The 20,369-nt window shown below is 37.5% G+C and overlaps 3 protein-coding genes across 3 annotated transcripts; 1 reads left to right on the top strand and 2 right to left on the bottom strand.

Annotated features, from left to right (window-relative positions):
- Window positions 1–420: 420 nt before the first annotated feature.
- Window positions 421–7,644, bottom strand: LOC114545156 (cathepsin D-like). Its single transcript, XM_028563498.1, has 7 exons — window positions 7,456–7,644; window positions 4,425–4,696; window positions 3,660–3,778; window positions 3,173–3,372; window positions 1,636–1,912; window positions 1,299–1,397; window positions 421–860 (listed from the first exon to the last, which is right to left on the bottom strand). The coding sequence occupies exons 1-7, from the start codon at window positions 7,518–7,520 to the stop codon at window positions 699–701; spliced, it is 1,194 nt and encodes a 397-aa protein (XP_028419299.1). The 5' UTR covers window positions 7,521–7,644; the 3' UTR covers window positions 421–698.
- Window positions 7,645–11,706: 4,062 nt separating this feature from the next.
- On the top strand, window positions 11,707–14,751 carry LOC114545158. The gene is made up of 6 exons (XM_028563500.1): window positions 11,707–12,082; window positions 12,492–12,823; window positions 12,972–13,142; window positions 13,274–13,466; window positions 13,683–14,238; window positions 14,527–14,751. The coding sequence occupies exons 2-6, from the start codon at window positions 12,514–12,516 to the stop codon at window positions 14,749–14,751; spliced, it is 1,455 nt and encodes a 484-aa protein (XP_028419301.1). The 5' UTR covers window positions 11,707–12,082; window positions 12,492–12,513.
- A 532-nt stretch (window positions 14,752–15,283) lies between these two features.
- Window positions 15,284–17,472, bottom strand: LOC114545157. The gene is made up of 8 exons (XM_028563499.1): window positions 17,411–17,472; window positions 17,216–17,289; window positions 16,818–17,018; window positions 16,631–16,705; window positions 16,166–16,548; window positions 15,938–16,080; window positions 15,624–15,801; window positions 15,284–15,541 (listed from the first exon to the last, which is right to left on the bottom strand). The coding sequence occupies exons 1-8, from the start codon at window positions 17,435–17,437 to the stop codon at window positions 15,288–15,290; spliced, it is 1,335 nt and encodes a 444-aa protein (XP_028419300.1). The 5' UTR covers window positions 17,438–17,472; the 3' UTR covers window positions 15,284–15,287.
- Window positions 17,473–20,369: the final 2,897 nt, after the last annotated feature.

Below are 20,369 nucleotides of genomic sequence, written 5' to 3'. Positions count from 1 at the left end.
TCCCTCGCTCATTTTAATCAGGGAGTAAGTTAGTTGCACGGAGTGTAGTGGCAAATTTTTTTTGCGCTGCATAACTGGATATGAACCGCTGGTTGCATATAGATGGTTTACTTGCCTCCAAATATGGTTCCAGACTTTTTTTCTTTTACGCGGAGTAACGGTTGATTTTATTAAGAATGATTTATCACCGCCCTATTTTATCTTATACTAATTATAATATTTTTATATCCACTGAAATATTGAATTCATTGTAAGGCAAAAGCAACATACAACCACTATACAGGGTGTCTCAAAAAAAACGCAACCACTTAAATATGCAAAAATATTAATATTGTTCGGGTTTGCACCATAGTTCAGCTAAAATGACTTTTAGCATTGTAAATGAAGGATTAAGAGCCATTTTCAATTCCCAGAGGTGTGTCTCTATTGCGCTTTAGAGCTGTATTAATGTTCTGCATATTTAAGTTTTGCGTTTTTTTTGAGACACCCTGTATTTTCTTACAAAGCTTCAATTACTTACAATTGTATGATTATTGCACCAACATACGTTTGTTGGTATATACTGCAAAACATATCATTCGGTCTGTGAACCCAGGTTGATGTAGTGGTATCTGCCGTGCAAAATTACGAAACTATTATACTTCAATTAGACTAAAAATTATTAGGTTTCCCAGCGTTTCCCATCCCAACGTGTCTGTTTAAGTAGCTTTAGCGAATCCGACTCGGTCCGCCTCCATGTCAAACTCGGTATAATAGGGACCAATAAAGACATCCCCTAAGATCCAAATCGGTCCCATAGGTGGTGGAACATCAAGGCCCATGAATCCGCTGAGACATTCAGTTTGCCCAAGAATAGTTTCCTAAAAGCAAAATTGCCATTAGTCAAAACACATATATACGTTAAAAACGGATTGAAATTGTTATTTTATTTGGGGGTCAATCTTCACTTTTATGAAAAGAACGACTGTTGGGCGGTGAGCCTCCCCATGCAGTCAAACAGCAGCTATATGTAAGCATAGGCACCCTTGCCAACGCGGTTACGTCATATTATCTATATACATAAGAGTATGATGTAACTGCATTGACCGGGCTGCCTATGATTTAAGTAGTTGCTCTCGCGGACGAGAATAAGCAACATCCAGTCCAAACGCCCTTGATTGCCTAATCTATGCATTTTTTGTCTGTACGAGACCATTTTCTGTCTGTACGAAGCCCCAATAAATAATAGTGCATGCGCGACCAAGCACTGAAAATGGGAAGCAACCCAATCGCGCTATGCAGCAAACACTGATACATACCTTGATTACGTACTGTGATCCAGTTAGCTTGAAACTCTTACCACCAAGATTGATTGATACGTCTGGCAGTGAGTCGATTTTCGAACAATCAATGATGTACTATAATAGAAAATACAATCAATGATGTACTATAATAGAAAATACAATCAATGATGTACTATAATAGAAAATATACATCCATACTAAATATGAATCATATATACAACATGTTCAGATAGAGCATCTTTATATAAAAAAGAAATCCGTCAGGCAGAACTATGAATAAACATGCTCATTTTTCCTCTGAAGTACTGGGGTCTATCGAAACACCCTGTAGATGAAAATTTATAAACCATACCGCTCCACCAATTGGTGCAGGAATGGCACCAATTTTTGCGTTCAATTCCTTTATTTCTTGGGATGGCCCAGCAATCAAGGACGTGCCTGTATCAGCAATAGCCTGGCAGCCACCCTTACAGAATTCACCACCAGAACCACCAACAAGATTTAAAGAATCCATCTTGAACTGCCAATATCCCTTTTTGGTAACAGGAACATAAGTGAACTCCCCGCTGTAGTGTGCAGGATCACTGCCGCCTAACAGCAGCTCCCCGCCTGGAGACTGACCTTCTTTTCTAAATAAAAACAGAATCATATCTGTGCAGGTCATTTCATGAAAGTTTCCTAGTGATCGACGTGACACGTGAGAATTTAGGCTGACCGCTAGAAAGCATATTTCGGAAATAAACTGTCCTATTATATGGCAAGTTTCACCTCCAGAAAAATATAACTCAGTGATTGGCTGAGAAGAATTTCCAGTGGTCCATTGCTTTCCCGTACTGGACCGAAACTTTCCCATATTGGACCGGCGTTAACCGCGATTCATTACAAGATGAAAAACAAAGAAATTCTGAATGAAAAAGGCACAAGTAAATGCTCAGGGGCCGGTTGTATAAGCCCGTTTAGCTTAAATGGTGGATAAGTTCAAAACAGAAAGCAAGTCTGTGGTTTTATTTAACAGGCAAACTAAATGTTTTTTACCTTAATACAAAGATACTGTTTAAAACTACATATTCAGTGCATAATATTCACATTGACTCATTCAAGAGAGTTGTAAGAGTGTTATTTGATTTTGACTTATCCACCGTTTAAGCTAAACGGGCTTTATACAACCAGCCCCAGAAATTTAACTGCTTTTGAAATTAATAAGACGTCTCCAGACAGTCTAGGTAAAGTAAATAATTCAATTTTTTGTTTTTATCAAATGCGTACCAGGCTACTAGTACGAATTCATGCATTTCTTGTTTGTTTTAAGTTCAAATACATGCCCTATGCCATATAATAAACTTTTTATTAACCTCGCTTGCTCGGTCTTTACCATTGAACTAAATGTCTTTACCGAGAAATTAAATTCAGATTTTTGGCACGGCACCGTAATAGGAGTCTGTACGAATTCCATTTGTTCGGCTTTAGTACAGGTAGCCTGAGCTCAAGTAAATTTGTAAAACAGGGCTATCTATCCCCCCTCTCTAGTCTCTAGGTACAATACCGCTATCTATCCCCCCCTCTCTAGTCTCTAGGTACAATACCTATCTTTTCAAAAAAATGAAACAAATGTGTGAATTCGCGAGAGAATTGTAACAGCTTAAACGTTGTTCAACCTTTAATTCAAAAATAAGTTAAAAACTTGAAGGCCCTTGTAAAGTCCGCGCGCGGCAGAAACCTTTGTGGCAGAAGGTCGAGTAAAACAGCTTGTAAAGTTTCATTCCAATAAAGCTACCAATAATTAAGTACAAACTGTCAAGGGTGGAAAGGTGGAAGTCAGGTTCGTATATCTATTGCATTGCTTTTGAATGATGTGGATTAACTATGCATGCACATAACAAAACACAAACCTGTTGAGGTAAAATGAAAATACAGCCTTCTTAACGAGTTTCTGAGCAACCATATCAGTAAACACAGTAGGAACTTGGTCGACGGATATGGTGTTATAACCCATGCCAAGAATCCCATCAAATCTAGCAGCAACAAAAGCCATACCAGGTTCAGATATAGCTTCAGCAAATGTCTGATTTTCCACTTTCATTGATCCGACCTTAAAAAATTCAAAACAATTTTTGTGGTTCCAAATACGGACTAGAATAATGTACAAGATTTTTCGCTGGATTTTCCTATAAATTGTGACCGGTATGGAGGGAAATGCGCTACGGTCCATGAAAAGAAAATCAAGCGGAAAATGTGAGGTGAACAATCGAAAACTGATTTTACTGATTTTACAATCGAAAGCGGAGATAAAAGTTGATCGTTCACTTAGATCGGAGATATCTGCGTCGTTATTTCGAGCCCAGCTGTACGTATGCATGTATGTTTTACATTACTCACCTCTACGACATCTGTACTAAGAAATCCAGTCAAGCTTCCGGAACCATAATGAATTGAAAAGTTCTTACCATTCGCCTTGTAGGTGCTCGATTTTGAACTGTCATACTTGTTGTGAAGCACTGGAGGACAATGAAATATGATTGATTGAAATGTGTTAAAGGGAGCCCACTTTACCTGTGCCGCACCAATAAATTGAGTATAGTGTAAACGGGGCTGATATAATATATATAGCCAGCCTCACGAGGACGAATATGCCACCATTTTTCGGGTACCGTACTTTTTTTTTAAAACCACAAGCGTGAGACATAACGGCCACAGTCTTTAATTTTAGGCTGGAGTTACAGTATTCTTAAAATGGTCTGTTGATTCTAAAAAAACTGATTTTCATGTTGTCATAACTTTTTAAACACGTTTGAAAAAATTGAAAGTCCCCAAAAACGTCATCGTGAGAAAGGCTAGTTGCAATGTAATTCTACTTTTGATAGATGTTAATTTGCCAACTACGTTTGTGTTTATACATCTATTCCATGGACGTTTCTTACACTTACATTTTAAAGATTCTTCACTAATTAACATCTCCTCAACGTAGAATTGCATTGCAAGTTACAAGAAAAATTGCCCTGTGTAACAGCGCCTAAATTGGGGTTCGATTTACTCCAAAATACCACCATACATTTAAGATATAATAATATTTTGAACACAATGCAGACTTATGAGGAAGTTATATTTAGAAATAAACTGAAGACAAAAATCTAGAATACGTACAACAGGCAATATTGGTCAATTTGCACTTTTTAGAAGGCACCCAGAGATTAGACGATCCTGTATCGAAGACGACATTAAAGTCTTGTGGTGGAGTTCCAATTGTGATTGGTCCGTAGTACTGAGCATCCATGTAATTGTTAAGCTGTTCCTCAGGTCCGGCACGACTGTTAATGTGGTATTTTGAATTCATAGATTTTTCGCTTACATCTTTTTCCGACAAATTTATTTCCTTTAATTGTGAGCGAATTGTGCGGAATTTGGTGAGAGGTATCCTACAAATGATTAATAACACATGATTAATGCTTAATTACGTTCGTGTCCTATCCTTAACCTTTAATTCTACCCAAACGGACCTCAACCGTCAGCCCCATAACCCGGCCCCGGTCATATGCCCTTTTGGCATAGTCGCCATTTTGAACCCAATATTCGAAAAAAATGACGTATCCCCAACCCGTAAAATTACGTAATTTGAAATTTTGTGATTTCAAAACATTTAAGACCGGGTATAGTCGGTTTGTCACCACGGGTGGCCCTTCGATTAATTACTTACTAGACATAGATACTTAGCTAAATGTTTACACAATACTCAGATCTAAAGAAACAACATTATCCATCTAATCCTCGATTGCGCAAGCGCATTTGCGTTGATTCCTCAACAATTAATGCGACGTAACAACCCTAACTAGTTGGCGAGTCGACAAATTTTTTCCTCAGCCGGCATAACTGGGAACCGGAACAAACATTCTAATTTTCTTGCCACTGTGAGCAGAATCATTTTAGCACAAATCAAGTCAAGCTTAGGTGAGAAAGCCTGGCTAGCAAGGTTGGAGCGTCAGCTTAGGTACAATAGAAAGGCCTGCCTTGCGAGTTTGAAATCAAATAAGAACAAGTGAAAGACTCGAATGTAAAATATCTGATTCCATTGCCCATCGCTATAAATTTATCGCTATTAATAGCTCCCCTTGCAAAAAGAATTTCAATATCATTCAGTATTTTGTGCTTGGGATTTTAAGATTTAGAAAATGCTTGGTGAAATATGAGTACCTTGGTTTGTCGTATTGGTCGCATTGGGCAATAGTCGGCAAACTACGCTATTACTCAACAAAATTTTATTTGCCGCCCCTCACTAGAGCTTGTCACGAGTTCACGCATGAGGCATCTGTACACATAACTTGATCTTCAGTATTGAAAACTGTGAACATGATTGCACAGCCACTGGTCAGCATTTTATACAATGTAGTGCAGACTGCAAACTTAACCGCACACAATTTTACAATTATACAAAGATCAACGCTGTATAAATTGCCTTTATATACACCACCATAGACCGCATGAAACATTTAATTCAGCTGGCAAGTATTTTGCTAGCCCAATGCTGTCCCAAATGAACTACTAGGTCAAGACAGTTTGAGTAAGTCTAGTCTAGTCCCTTCCAAATCTGTGAGTATTAAAGTGTTAATAATATATTTTGTGGCCTATGTCCATGAAATCAATTTGCTAAAGTAAAGCAACCTCAAAGGGCAGGTACAATTTAATTTTAGGTTCAATTTATTTTTGGGTTCAAACCCTCCTTTATGTCTGATATTTATAATTTTATATTGCTCAATCAGTAATATTTGAAATGAAATCTATTTACATTTTCAAACCATTTTCTTAAGTAAACTGTACAACATTCTTTTATACTAATCAATACCTCATTTATTCTCTTATTAATTTGAATGTTTAACAAAGAACCCTAAATTTAACTCATGCTGTTCAAATTGGCATTTTTATAATAATAATATAATTTTATTAAATTTATTTCTCTTTTTTCATTAAAAATTCCCTTGTCTGCATATTTACTAATTAAACAATGATTCTGTCATTAGACAGAAGTTGCATCATAATTAGACAGAAGTCATGTGAGATTCTAGAACTGTAGTAATTTGCATGGAGGTTATTTCACTTGCCAGCTGATTCAATGAACAGCCAATATATATTCATTTTTACAAATTTTATCTGTACATAGAATGAAACAGAAGTGAAAACTACTTTCAGAGAAAGATTATCAAATTGTAATTGCCTGTTCCTAAATACGAATGTGGTTAGAATGAGTTTAGGTTTAATTTCAGGCATAATTTAAGGTTCATGACCTGCTACAAGTGCCGAAGTGGCTAAGTTAGTTAAACTTGTTAGAATATGTCTTGTGACTGTTATTTTGCTAAAACTTGCTTTTGGCTTGCTCTGAAAAAAGTAGGGTTTACTGTGCTGATTTGTAACTGCAAAGCTCTCAATCTGATGATGCATTGAAACTTGTAGTTTAACTATATAACCCGATAGAATCTAACCTATAGAATTTAGTATTATGTTAAAGATCTATAAGTGGATCAATTAGATCTAAAGAGGATCAGTGTATATTCTTGTTCTGAGATAGTTCATAAACAATATATACTATACATAGCATTAACTCTTAGGAGTTGGATTGGGCAGGTATTCCACATTATCGCTCCGAATCTTATTATGGTTGTCTTAGATATTCCTAAAAGTTGATGCTCAAGATTTTGCAGCTACATTGTTTCCTAAAGGTGCTTTGGGCTGTTGCAACTAACAAGGCAGCTTGCCAACTGCTCTTTCAGTGTCTTCCCATATTTTGACAAGACTGCAGGCAACTGCTTTTATTTATTCAACAAATATTCCACAAAACAGTTTTCAGGACACATAAAATTATTTCAGATATAAATGGGGATACATTGATCTGTTTGTGTACTGGGAAACTGTCAGTCATTTAGTATTTTGTTGAATATGCCGACAAAAACCGGTGAGTCACTTCAACTAAAAAATGCATATCTCGCCTTATATTAAACCGTTTATTCATGGGTACGCGATTGTCGAGTGCTAAACTTCATATTTTTTGGTTGAAGAAGTGCACACTTGCTTAGGAAAAGTCAATACTGATGAAGTATAATCGAAATTTTCATGAATGAATTCAATTTATCAGACAATAGTCACAATTAAATACTTCGTGCATTTCAACAATTTTATATATACATACCTATATAGTTGTGTAGAACTTGCAAAGACCGCAGCCACAATAAGCAGAAAAATGCTTCGATACATCACTGCAATAAAACAGCTCTACTTTCTGTATTAGGAGATAAAAATTTCAGCCACACGCCTTCCCAACGCAGCAAACGAGTGTTTTTTAAATTTTTAATTCAGCAATCAGCATGTTCAAGCACAGGTCATGTCACAAGCAAGTCACAAGACCCTTGCGTAACCCTTGCGTCATTTCCGTCATTTCACACGGAAGACCTGGGAACGAGATTGTGGGAATTGTTGATTGTGGGGAGTGATTGCGCTAACATACCTATATTATAAGATCTAATCTGATCTACACACTTAAAAATTGATCAGGTTGATCTGTCATGCATCGAATTGAAGTTCATGAGTTCACGGCAACCAGGCCATATAATCCATCGTAATTATCGCTACTCTGGTTTAAAAAAACGAAAGTAATCACCACACAAAGATTAACTTTCACGACTAGTACTTGCCTCTCGTTAGGGCATCTTGGATTTTTGAGCCCGTAGCTTCGTAACCTGGCCGTGGTTAAGCTTGTTGGTTTTTGAACAAATTTTGTCTGAAATAATATCTGATTAGATCAGTGCTGGATCACTGACCCTAATCACTGACCTATATATATTACACGCGTAAAAATCAGCAACTGAAATCAATATTGGGTTTCGGCACAGATTTACTTACCATATACGCGCTGTTCCAGTTATCAAGACTGCGATGCAAGTGGTAGATGATTCCATCAGCCTGAAGCTCCTGCCATCGCTTCTAGCCAACCGTAGTGCTTCCATCCATGAGAGGAAGTTACTGTAACTGGCTCACTGCCGACGAGAATGCATGGGAGGTCTTGGAATTCCTATCTTCTCCGAGCTGTGCGATGAAGAAAATGAGACTCAAAGACCATCTGTCAAGATCATCCATCAGAATGATGACGTTCCAGCAAATGAAAATGGAGCATCCATCTACGATTTGCGCCGTGAGATAATTAATCATCGACATGCCCAAAACATGCTGGTGTTGCAGAACTTGAGATCAAGTATGAGTGAAGAGCAAATTCGAGCAAATGATCTCGCCCTGTTGAAGGGATCCTAAGCTTAGTTGACAGCACTGCCACTTGCTAATGAAGGGTATGTCCTCACGAAACGAGAGTTCTTTGACGCAATCTATAGCCCCATTTACACTACACTCGATTTATTGCCACGGCACGACTAAAATGGGTACCCGTGCCCACTTCATCCGTGCCCGGCCTTTGTTTTGGTACCCTGAGCACTAGTAAAATTGGGCACGGGTACCCATTTTAGCCGTGCCGTGCCAATAAATCGAGTGTAGTGTAAATGGGGCTTATATGCGTTATCGGTGGCCATTGAAGCGCCTTCCATCCTTCTGCGCTTGTGGAAAATCTTTCACCGTGGACCATGCCTTGTCGTGCCTGAAAGGAGGTTTTATTCATCGACGACATGACGAAATCATGGCCTATGACGTTTCTACTGAACCTGCTCTTGCTCCTTTAACTGGCGAAGTACTTCCATCCAGTGCTAATTCCGCCGACGACGCCAGAGTGGACATAGGCGAGAGCTAGGTCTCTGGCAAAGATGTGAAAAAGCATTTTTTGATGTCAGGGTGTTTAATCCTGACGCTTCGACACATCGACGCCAGACTCTTACCAGCTCGTTTAATGCCAACGAACGTGAGAAGAAACGTCAGTATAATCGAAGAATTGTTGAAGTTGGCATGGCTCCTTCACTCCAGTCGTTTTTAGTGCCTATCTGGTGGATGTGGAAGGGAGACTTCTCACTTCCTTTCGTTCCTAGCAGGCAAACTGGCTGAGAAAAGAACTTTGCTGTCGGAAAACACACGGTAGCCAGAGCCCAATGATAACCGATCACCGAAAGCTCCATTGAAACAACAGCCGAAACTCGAAAGAAGAAATCCTAAAGTCCAGAACACGGCTGTTAATACAGAACACATAGAACGATACCTTGTGGGAAATATTAAATCATGACATATTAACTTTGAAATGAAATAGTCATTCCTAAGCCGACAAAGAAAAGGCTTATCTAACATATTAATTTTTGTGCGACACCCAACCCCATGCAAAGCTTTGTTCCCAGGAACATTCCGGTAGGTATTGATAACGTCAAAACTCCAGACGTAATTGAAGAGATATACCAGTCTGATTTCAAACTAGGAAGTATAGCGGATAGTCAACCTCGTACCCAGGGTCTCGTACCCAGGGTACTCGTGGGGGGGGGAGTAGTTCCCAGGCCTAAGGCCATTGATAAAAGGGAAAGCAATTCAAACACTTTCCATTGAAGAAGTCTCAATCCTATATCATCAAGAATCTCCTCGATTAGGTGAGATTTGAAACAATCATCGTTGAAATCTGTTTCTTCCTCGTCGGCATCCGAAATGACGCCCCATAGCCATTTGGTGGTTTAAACTTTAAACAGTATGGGAAAATAATTATATTGTTGCCGTCACTTCGCATATACATATACTTGTACTGACCACAATTATAATGGTCATGATATGAATAAAGACGTACACGCTTGACCAGTGAAGCCTAGTTTACAGAATTCGAGAATTCTTTGTAATTGCAATAGCTTACAATAGAAATCTGTCGGGCAGAACTGAATATATGAATATTCACATCCCCAATTATCGTTCTACAGGGTGTCCCAAAAAAACGAAAACTATTGAAATCACCCATAACAATGCCATTGTTAGAGTTTGAATGCCTAAACACTCTGTTGGGCCCACAAGTGTATCAATCGGGGTTGCCATAAGCATTTTTATGCATGCATATGATGCAGTCAAATTTGCTTGTTCGCAAAAATGATATTTATTAACAATATTTACAATTTACAAATATGGATAACATTATTTAAATGCGTATCTCAAGGACAATGATCCACTAACTCTCCTGCCGAAGGCCCTCAGGTCGAAACGTCGAGAATTGCTTTGTCTATTTAGGCAGTTGTTATACCACATTTGATGCTAAGTTGTTTGAAGACGCTGCCACGCTGCTCCTTGGTTGTTTTGTTGGTTGGTTGGTTTGGTTGTATATTATTTTGATATGTTTTGTTAAGACAAAGTCGCTGTCTTTCAAATATAACAGCGAAGAATATTTTTAGTATTGACACTGTTTTGAAGAAGGTCTTTTATTTTCACTGAATGAATTCGATTTAGTGTTCGTATTTAAAGGCGTGATCTTTAAGACGTCTTTCTCTGATTTGGTATAGGAATTCTTGGCATTTCTACTTGATGGTTTGCATGAAGATCTTAACAGGTAAACTTTATTTCGATGGTGCTGCCCTGAGCATGGCCAACCTGTCAAGTTATGAAAAATCAGCTTAACACACACAATTATCAGACTGAGAGGAAAATTTTTAAGGTTCCTATGTTTTAATTTTTTGTTATTAGAGTTCATAGCAAGCCTTATGTTGAATTGAAAGATAGTGATGGCCGACCTGATAAAGAGGTTGCAAAGGAGGTGTGTTTTAATATGCTTCACGGAGAATTTCATTTTATCTTTAGCACAATTCTCAGGGTTTAATAACCTTTCAAACTATCCTTATTATAATTGAAATGTAGAACGTTCTCTGGTTGAAATATTTCAACCAGAGAACGTTCTATATTTCAATTAATATTTCAACCAGAGAACGTTCTATATTTCAATTATGTTTAATATTTCAATTATGTTTCTATCCTTATTATCACGATGATCCTGGGGGTAATTTATGGGCGGCCGTTACCACCAAAAATGTTACACGTGTGAAATGAATGGACATAAACAGAAATCATTCATAACAAACACGAATGATTCAATGTGTTTAGAAATGCTTGAACATATTGTAGTAATATGACTGGACAAAACAAGAAATGACTCGTTCAAAGTTGAAACGATTCACTTCACTGTGTATTAATTCGGCTATTATTGAACTGATTCGTATGGACCAAGTGAAATGACTTGATGTATTTTGCAGTGACGCAACAAGTCGTATAAGAGTGACCCAGTAAGCTGTCAAATAATTCATGCTTTTTTACAGCCATCCGATGTGTTTTAAAATAGCTCAACTAAATTCGACACCATTCAACCAGATGAGACGCGATTCGATCTAATATGCGACAATGTAACTCAATGTGAAACGGCCCAGTTAAAGGCGGCGTCGTTCAGCTAGATGTGAACAGATTCAAAATCATGTGAAATCACTCAATAAATGTGAAATCACTCAACAAGATGTGAAATGGCTTCACCAAAGGTGAAACGATTCGCGTCCAAGTGAAATGACACGGCATATTTTGATTTGACGTAACTTGTGCGTTCTTGACACGTCTTGTTGTAAGTTGATTCATCATGTTGTGAAGTGAATCAACAAGATGCTTCCATCTTGTTATTTATACTTCCTTGAAAGAAATTTTACGGAAATAAAATCAAAATATGGAAATTTGCCGCATGTTTATTGAAATGAGATATCGTTCAAAGTCCTTTCCGCAACTCACACTTCGACGTTCGCACACCGTTATTTTGTATCGCGACATTTTCCAAGCTTTTTTGCATTTTGCTGGCAAATATTTTTCCCCTGGAAGATCTCAGTATAAAGGTATGTGTTCAAAGATTTATACTCTGTTCTTGAACAATATCTCCTTGTTATTTAGAGTAAATTATTTTAATATAGGAATTATCTGCGTCAACATACATGACATACATAGTGTTGTAACATTTTATAAAGAGTTGTTTAACATTGATATAACATTTGAAAATACTAATCTATTCAAAAATCTTAATAGCTTAATTAATGTCATGGGCAGGCAACATGGCAAAATTTTTAAATATGTATTATATACAGGAGGATCCCCTCCCTCCCCTTTGTATGGAAAAGAATAAGGATGTCACATAACTCACATTAACATTAGATTCCATCTATTTCTATTCCATACCCAATGTGCATACTATATGCTACATTTTTTCAGGGGAGGGGGCAATCACTGATGAATAGTTTTTTCCTTTAGGTCAATTTAATATAGATACATTATGGATTCATTTACAGCAGAACTAATTAATGCTATCAAGGATGTCATTACCATGTTAAGTGAAAGCACGAGTTATGATGATCGTGAGCTGTGTGCAATGCGACTTGAAGTACTTGCTGAGAATGCATTAACTCATGATGTCATCCCATTGGAGGTTGTTGACTGCATAAATAAAGCAGTTCAATTATTGAAAAGAGATCTTGGGATAGAAAGAAGATATGAACCTTATCAAGCTCCATCAGATGAAGCTCTCAGGAGGCGAGGACGCCCAAGATTTTCTATTACGCAAGAGCAGCTTATGTTTTTTAAAGGTAAAAATTGTTTTGGCAACTTGTTTGTATTTTACTTTTCAATAAAAAAGTAACAATTATCATGAATTTGGGAGAAGTGAAGGGATGATTTTAAACTGTTCTCTTAAATTACATCATATATACTATGTGCTTTTCTGTACTTTTATAGATATGGGATTTACTCAAAATCAAATGGCATTAATGCTTGGTGTCAGCAAGCGAACAGTGGAAAACAGACTTGCTGAATTTAACATGACACGCATTGAGAGATTCAGTGATATTGATGACGACTCCCTTGATATATACACTAAACGAATAATCTCGTATTTCCCAAGATCAGGTAAAATAACTATTGGGTAAAATAAACACTCAGGCAAGACAACATAAAGTATCTGGCCATGTATTATGTTGAATGAATGGAGCAGTCTAAATGTCTGAATGAATTGGTGTGAAAATGGTTACATTTTTTAGGAATGAAGACTATAGAAGGAGAGCTTGTGTCACAAGGAATAAAGGTTCAAAGAAGGCGAGTACGAGATTCTATCAAAAGAGTAGATCCAGTTGGAAGGAGACTCAGAACAATCAACGCCATACAAAGAAGGGTGTATAACGTACGCTCACCGTTATCACTTTGGCATATGGATGGAAACCATAAATTGATAAGGTCAGTTAGATTTTAATTATTACCTAAAATGGTGCAGTTGTAGCCAAATACTGCACAAGTAAAAAAGTGTTCACCACGGTAGATAAAATTGAAACCAACACAAATAAAATCTGTGAAAAAATGTAAATTAGTAAAAGTGGTTTATTTAAAGAAGTAATATTGTCGTCCCTTGTTACTTTTTTTTTTAGTATGGTCATTTTTGTTTTTTCGTATTAGATGGCGTTTTGTCATACACGGTTGCATCGATGGTTACAGCAGGGTAATTGTGTATCTTGCATGTAGTGTTGACAACAAATCTGCAACAGTATTGAAACTGTTTGAAGAAGCAATTGCTAAATGGGGGCTTCCATCCAGAGTTAGAGGGGATATGGGTGTGGAAAACCGTGATGTTGCTCATTACATGTTGAGCCATCCAGCAAGAGGACCATCTCGTGGGAGTTATATTACTGGCCGCAGTGTTCACAATTCAAGGATTGAGCGATTGTGGAGAGATGTATATCAAACCGTTCTATCCATGTTCTACGACCTGTTCACACTTATGGAAACGGACGGAATCCTTGATCCCGATAATGAACGCCACCTCTTTTGCCTTCATGAAGTTTATAAGCCTGTCATCAATGATATGCTTACAAAATTTTCAAACGCTTGGATACATCACAAGATGCGCACAGCTGAAAATAAAAGTCCTCTTCAACAATTTATTATGGGCATGCAACAAATACAACACGAGAATGGTACTATTGCCAACGAATATTTTGAAAATCTTTCTGAGGTAAGTTATTCTTGTCGCTATGCAAATTTGCCGCCTTTTTCGAAATAGAGTAATACATACAATTCCATATAAGGCACCATGAAAAAAGATTTTGTGCAGAAGTCAGAACCTTACTAAAATTGATCATGTTCTCTAGATGAAAAAGGGCTGCAAACTCTGTTCGCTGGGTAAAAAATAGGCATATATAATTATGCAATTTGAATTTGCTCACTTCCTAATATATAAGTCTTATCTATTAGGAATCAATCTACTTAGTTTCGAATTTGGTTTACTTTTTCATTTCTCCAGACCGAATTAAATACTTATGGTGTGGACGTACAGGCAGGTTTACCACAGTACAATGATGACGACGGAGTAGTAGTGCCGGACACTACATATCCACTGGATGAAACAGCTTTTGCTGATTTTTTACACAGAGTGTCAACAGTAGAGCGCACAGACCCATGGGACACTGAACCGTACCTATATGCGTTGCAAACACTTGACAATTTACTACCCGAGGAATCGCAGTAGTATTTAATAACTGAAAAGTGGAGTGAGTCTCAACTGCATGATATTCCACAAATTGTGCATATACCACAAACAACAAATGTAAATATCATGTAACCTACATGATAAATGTCAATACAAATACAAATGTCCCCTTTTTTTAGAATTAAAATAATTTCGGATAATATTGAAACATGTATTAAGCGGTATTACTTCTCATAAGCTTGTTTTAAATATAATAGTTTAAAATATTGTACCATATATAAAGTACAATATTGTTGTAAATATTATAACTGAGATCGTAAACATCTAAAGCTAATGCCATGTAAATAGATTTTAAACAGACTAATGAATTGGGACTTTTAAACAGATTCAGACATATCTGCTTAATAATCTTGTAGTGTAATGTAGAAGAGTGCTCGATACAGTAGAGTAGAGCTGTTACAACAAAATGAGAGACATATATATATATATATATTATATATTAATATATATATATATTATATTATATATATATATATATATATATATATATATATATATACATATAAATCGGTACGTTACGCCATTCCAAAATGGGTATTGCTGAAAGCTAAATCAAATTTTTGGAACATTTCATCTTGACTTTCAGGAAGAATTTCACCAATAGCCAGCCGTAAAAGGTTGATGCATGTGTTGGAGGTTGGTAGGCACGAACGCGTGCCGTCACTAAAACACAAAGCAGGCTGGATTGCAAAACCCAGAACAGGCTCATCCTCTGAACCAGTGGCGAATCTTAAGACATCGCCTAGCGATACATTTTCTCGCCTCCCAGCTAAAGGATTAAATAAAAAGTGTTATATAGGTAAAAAGTTAATTAGATAAAACGTGCAGAACGAAAGAAAATATGAACATACCAGCAACCTCTTTGACGTAATTCAAAAAAAGCCTGTATGCCCTGTTCTCTTTCATCCTCTTGTTGGAACCCTGCTCTGAAAATTTTGGCGCCAAAATCTTTACGATTCTCGGATACGTCAACGGATGGTATGCTGTTCTTCGTAATAGGAAGAGCATCGATGGTCTTTCCTTGATGAGCTGAAAATAAAAATATATTAAAATTAAATAGAATTTTTATGATTATGAAAGTAACGGGTACACATAAATCATAAATACACTTCTTTTAATTGTTTCTGTACTCAGTGTTCTATGGCAGTATAACAAATGTAATTACCTCTACTAATCCAAATTTCGAAAAGCCGTTGCGAAGTTGTTCTTCGGCGTCGTTCAGTTGTTCTGCATGAACACCAAAAAGTTTGGTCAGTAATTCTTCGTGCATAAAACACGGTAGCGGTCCGCCTTGTAACATGCTGTAACCTTAAATGAACAGAGTCAGGGTTAACAAAGACATTAACTTGAACGTAGTTGTAAGTTGCAGTTTAATAATAATAAGTTCTCTTACCAAATACAAGACCAGCTCCAAAGAAGTATCTGCGAGTCTCGGCGACAACATCTTGGCGTAAGGTATAGGTATCGCCGCCAACCACAAATAAATGGTCTTTTATCTCGCGGGTCATTGCACCTAGGAACTCTTTCCGAGGACCACCTAGATCCTGTGCGCACTCGCCAGTAAACGTGACTTCTAAAGGAAGACTAGGATCGCTCACACCAAGTCCACCCAACAACTCGTCCATGCCATCTTCGTAAATGTTTTCCCGCGTAACGAAAACATCTGTTGTTTCACCTTCAAGTTGCACCGTTGGGTCCATAACATCGAGGGGACGACCCCGCAGAAAGTGGCAAGAGAAGGTTCGCAGAACTTGGACAGGGTCATCATTTGCAGTTCTGCAATAATATTATAAAAAAATTCCGCTCATAAAAATATCGTTCATTGATGATTACAAGCAAGCTTTGCAATAATACGTACGTTGCTTTTAGTGTTGCGTCGATGGCGTTTCGTAGGTGTTCTTCGTATGGCAGAGCCATAGGATCTACTTCCACGCTAAGAACAGAATTAAAAATGTTTAAATATGAAAGAAATATATATTGGTTTTGATTGCATCGGTGTGGATATTGATTCCGTGTATCATTGAAATTTTCTATTTGGGTAATACCTGTTTTCAAGTTCAGCGCGATTGCTGTCCTCGATTTCCAACGTTTCATTTGGTTGAGGAACTGGTGCTAATGAATCCAGGTCACTGTCTCTCGCGTCAGTATTAGAGACTAATTGTGTCGGGGCGATCTGTTCGTTTAGCGGCAAAGAGGTTGTATTTGAAATTAACGTGTCATCATCCGTAACTTGAACGACGTCGTTTCTAAAGATAAATTCAAGAACAAATGAGATGGTGTACCACCTGTAGCCAAATACCGTATAAAGCATGATTTTTTAAAAATGAAGTTCCATTACTATTGCTTTAATTGAATTTCCAATGTTTTATTGTAAACAGTTCGTACACATAGAGTTGCAAACTATAGTCTTATTAGGTTTTAACATGCTATGAAGAATTGATACCTTTCACTGTTAATTCCATATCGGCTATTCTCGTCTCCCTCTTCAGTTTCATGCTCATTTGCAGAATGATAATGCTGTCGAAATTGTTAAATAGTTTGTTAAACAAAAACATGTTTGTCATTTTCCTTCGGCCGATGTAATTTGTCTTAGCATTTACAATGGGAGCGGTGGATTATCTGAAATATCTAAACTTACCTCGCAAGCTTGTAGATGCTCACTCATTTCACTAACTGAAACGCTTTCACCGCATGATAAGCATATTTTTTTTCTTCATGAAAACGCACAGTTTCCGTCAAAGGAATACTTCTTTGAAGCGGTCGTATGTATATTCGGCCATTGCCAAAGCATCTCAGTTGCTCCGTACTGCATGAGCCATGCGAAACCACTTTCAACTTCTTTCTTTCCTTTTCCTGACTCACCAAAATTTGAAAGCCACCAGAAAAGCGCAACGGAGGATAAGCCCTATTAAGGATAAGGATAAGGATAAGGCCATGCCATGATGTTATACCTGCCACTCACTCATAAAATTAGCCAGGCCTATTATGAATAATAGTCAAAAAAGAGTGCAGTCCTAACAAACAAACAAAGAAACAAGTAATTTTAACAATGTCGTACTCGAATAACACTTCTTTCACAGCAGCCGCAGTAGCGGATACGGGAAAAGACACACGTTTTTCGCCCAGACCGTTTTCTAGAAGCTCCAATTTCTCAGAGCAAGATGGTGCCTCAGTAGCTCCCCTCTCAGCGAAGCAGAACATCGTCTTTGTCAAACACTTTTCTACAGGAATAATTATAAGTGTTTTGTATCATAATTTAAATTTAAAACGTTACAAATACAATAATCCACTGGCACTGTTACCTTTCTTGGCAGGTGCACGTCTTCTACGGCCGGGAATTTGCCTAGAGTATGGTTGTACCCTCTAAAAATTTGTAAATTAAACCAACTAGTTAAATTTTGCCTCTCTTTTCATTTCTCAAAATATCCCACCTCCCTTCTTACTATTTTTTTGGGGGGGGGGTTTATGGTCACATGTTTCATGAATACATGCAGTATAAAAAGTTACCGCTTGTCGGCTAAACAATCTTCGGTGTTCTTCTAGATGCCGAGAATTGGTTGCCGAGGTTGAGGCAGCTTGTTCACCAGTGGATGTGCTACTAGAGGCACTTGTAGTTTGACCGTTTTGCCCGTTATTTACAGCAGAAGTCGAGGGTTGGGCTTGCTGTGACCTCTCTCTGTTATGCAGCATCTGCACAACCTGCATTAATGCATTTACTGTGTCCACATTATTACTCTAAAAAATAAAAAAAATCTTTAAAATAAAATTTTGGTGACACCATAATGTACAATTGTATAATTTTGAGAATATTCAAGCAATTAACATAATTTTAAATGAATATTGAATGTAATATTCCCACCATTGTTGCATACACTTTAAGGATTTTACCAACAGCTGAAACGTAACACAAAGTTGAAATTATTTCATTATCATCTGCTAGGGAGCCTAAACAGGGCCGGATTAACATCGCGCGAGTCCCGTGGCAGGTTTTTGGCGCGGGGCCCCCATCCCCTGGTATGAAAACTTTTAAATTCAAAGACACACAAATTTGGTAATTGTTTTTTGTTTTATCTGTTATTCATTTTTTTGGATGTAATTACGTCTTAGGAATTGTTTAATGCATTCTTGAGTGTAAAAGAAGTAAATCAGAAGTAACACTGTAGCTGCAACATGATACAGGAGACAATGGTCCGATACAGGACCAGGTCGGCAACACGTGTAAACAGGATCATATAACAGCGCAACAAGAGATTAAATACTAACGGGGATCTATATTTTCCTGGGTTAACTAAAGAGTGTAGGAGCCCTGAATGCGTTAGTCATGAAGACCCTAAATGCGCGAGTACCTTAAGTGCGCAAAGGATATAAAATGGGTGTGTTTTCGTTAAAACGAGCTCGGCACAGTAAAGCGCGATGCCCCCATAAGCGCGAGGCCCGCGGCATATTCCGCATCTGCCACATGGTTAACCCGGCTAGCCCTGTCAGCCTAAATACAATTATTTCAAATGTTACATGGAAAAATCAGTGACAATTCTTTAACGTATAACTTATATTTTTAAGCCATATTTTCCGGCCATATTTTCCCGAATAAACAATTCGCACTTTCTTTCTCCTGAAAGCGCAAACGCACACATGGCCCTTTGCCCTTTACCCGGCCGTTTTCTATAAATAATTTACTCTAAATAACAAGGAGATATTGTTCAAGAACAGAGTATAAATCTTTGAACACATACCTTTATACTGAGATCTTCCAGGGGAAAAATATTTGCCAGCAAAATGCAAAAAAGCTTGGAAAATGTCGCGATACAAAATAACGGTGTGCGAACGTCGAAGTGTGAGTTGCGGAAAGGACTTTGAACGATATCTCATTTCAATAAACATGCGGCAAATTTCCATATTTTGATTTTATTTCCGTAAAATTTCTTTCAAGGAAGTATAAATAACAAGATGGAAGCATCTTGTTGATTCACTTCACAACATGATGAATCAACTTACAACAAGACGTGTCAAGAACGCACAAGTTACGTCAAATCAAAATATGCCGTGTCATTTCACTTGGACGCGAATCGTTTCACCTTTGGTGAAGCCATTTCACATCTTGTTGAGTGATTTCACATTTATTTGAGTGATTTCACATGATTTTGAATCTGTTCACATCTAGCTGAACGACGCCGCCTTTAACTGGGCCGTTTCACATTGAGTTACATTGTCGCATATTAGATCGAATCGCGTCTCATCTGGTTGAATGGTGTCGAATTTAGTTGAGCTATTTTAAAACACATCGGATGGCTGTAAAAAAGCATGAATTATTTGACAGCTTACTGGGTCACTCTTATACGACTTGTTGCGTCACTGCAAAATACATCAAGTCATTTCACTTGGTCCATACGAATCAGTTCAATAATAGCCGAATTAATACACAGTGAAGTGAATCGTTTCAACTTTGAACGAGTCATTTCTTTTGTTTTGTCCAGTCATATTACTACAATATGTTCAAGCATTTCTAAACACATTGAATCATTCGTGTTTGTTATGAATGATTTCTGTTTATGTCCATTCATTTCACACGTGTAACATTTTTGGTGGTAACGGCCGCC

This window comes from Dendronephthya gigantea, unplaced genomic scaffold (genome assembly GCF_004324835.1).
Source record: "Dendronephthya gigantea isolate DGI-Jeju-01 unplaced genomic scaffold, DenGig_1.0 1318, whole genome shotgun sequence".
In the NCBI taxonomy this organism is placed as follows: domain Eukaryota; kingdom Metazoa; phylum Cnidaria; class Anthozoa; order Malacalcyonacea; family Nephtheidae; genus Dendronephthya; species Dendronephthya gigantea.
This window is presented reverse-complemented; position numbering and strand designations above follow the sequence as displayed.

Bases quoted from the DNA above. Each gene is read 5' to 3' on its own strand.
- LOC114545156 (XM_028563498.1), bottom strand. From the start codon at position 7,520: ATGTATCGAAGCATTTTTCTGCTTATTGTGGCTGCGGTCTTTGCAAGT. The intron at 3,779-4,424 runs GTACGTATTCTA...ATTGTCCTCCAG, and splicing joins ATTGACCAATATTGCCTGTT to TGCTTCACAACAAGTATGAC. The intron at 1,398-1,635 runs GTATGGTTTATA...TTTCTATTATAG, and splicing joins CTGCACCAATTGGTGGAGCG to TACATCATTGATTGTTCGAA.
- LOC114545158 (XM_028563500.1), top strand. From the start codon at position 12,514: ATGGATTCATTTACAGCAGAACTAATTAATGCTATCAAGGATGTCATT. The intron at 13,467-13,682 runs GTCAGTTAGATT...TTTTCGTATTAG, and splicing joins GGAAACCATAAATTGATAAG to ATGGCGTTTTGTCATACACG. The intron at 14,239-14,526 runs GTAAGTTATTCT...TCATTTCTCCAG, and splicing joins ATTTTGAAAATCTTTCTGAG to ACCGAATTAAATACTTATGG.
- LOC114545157 (XM_028563499.1), bottom strand. From the start codon at position 17,437: ATGAGTGAGCATCTACAAGCTTGCGAG. The intron at 16,081-16,165 runs GTAAGAGAACTT...TGTTCATTTAAG, and splicing joins TGGAGCTGGTCTTGTATTTG to GTTACAGCATGTTACAAGGC. The intron at 15,802-15,937 runs GTAATTACATTT...TTTTATTTTCAG, and splicing joins CGAAATTTGGATTAGTAGAG to CTCATCAAGGAAAGACCATC.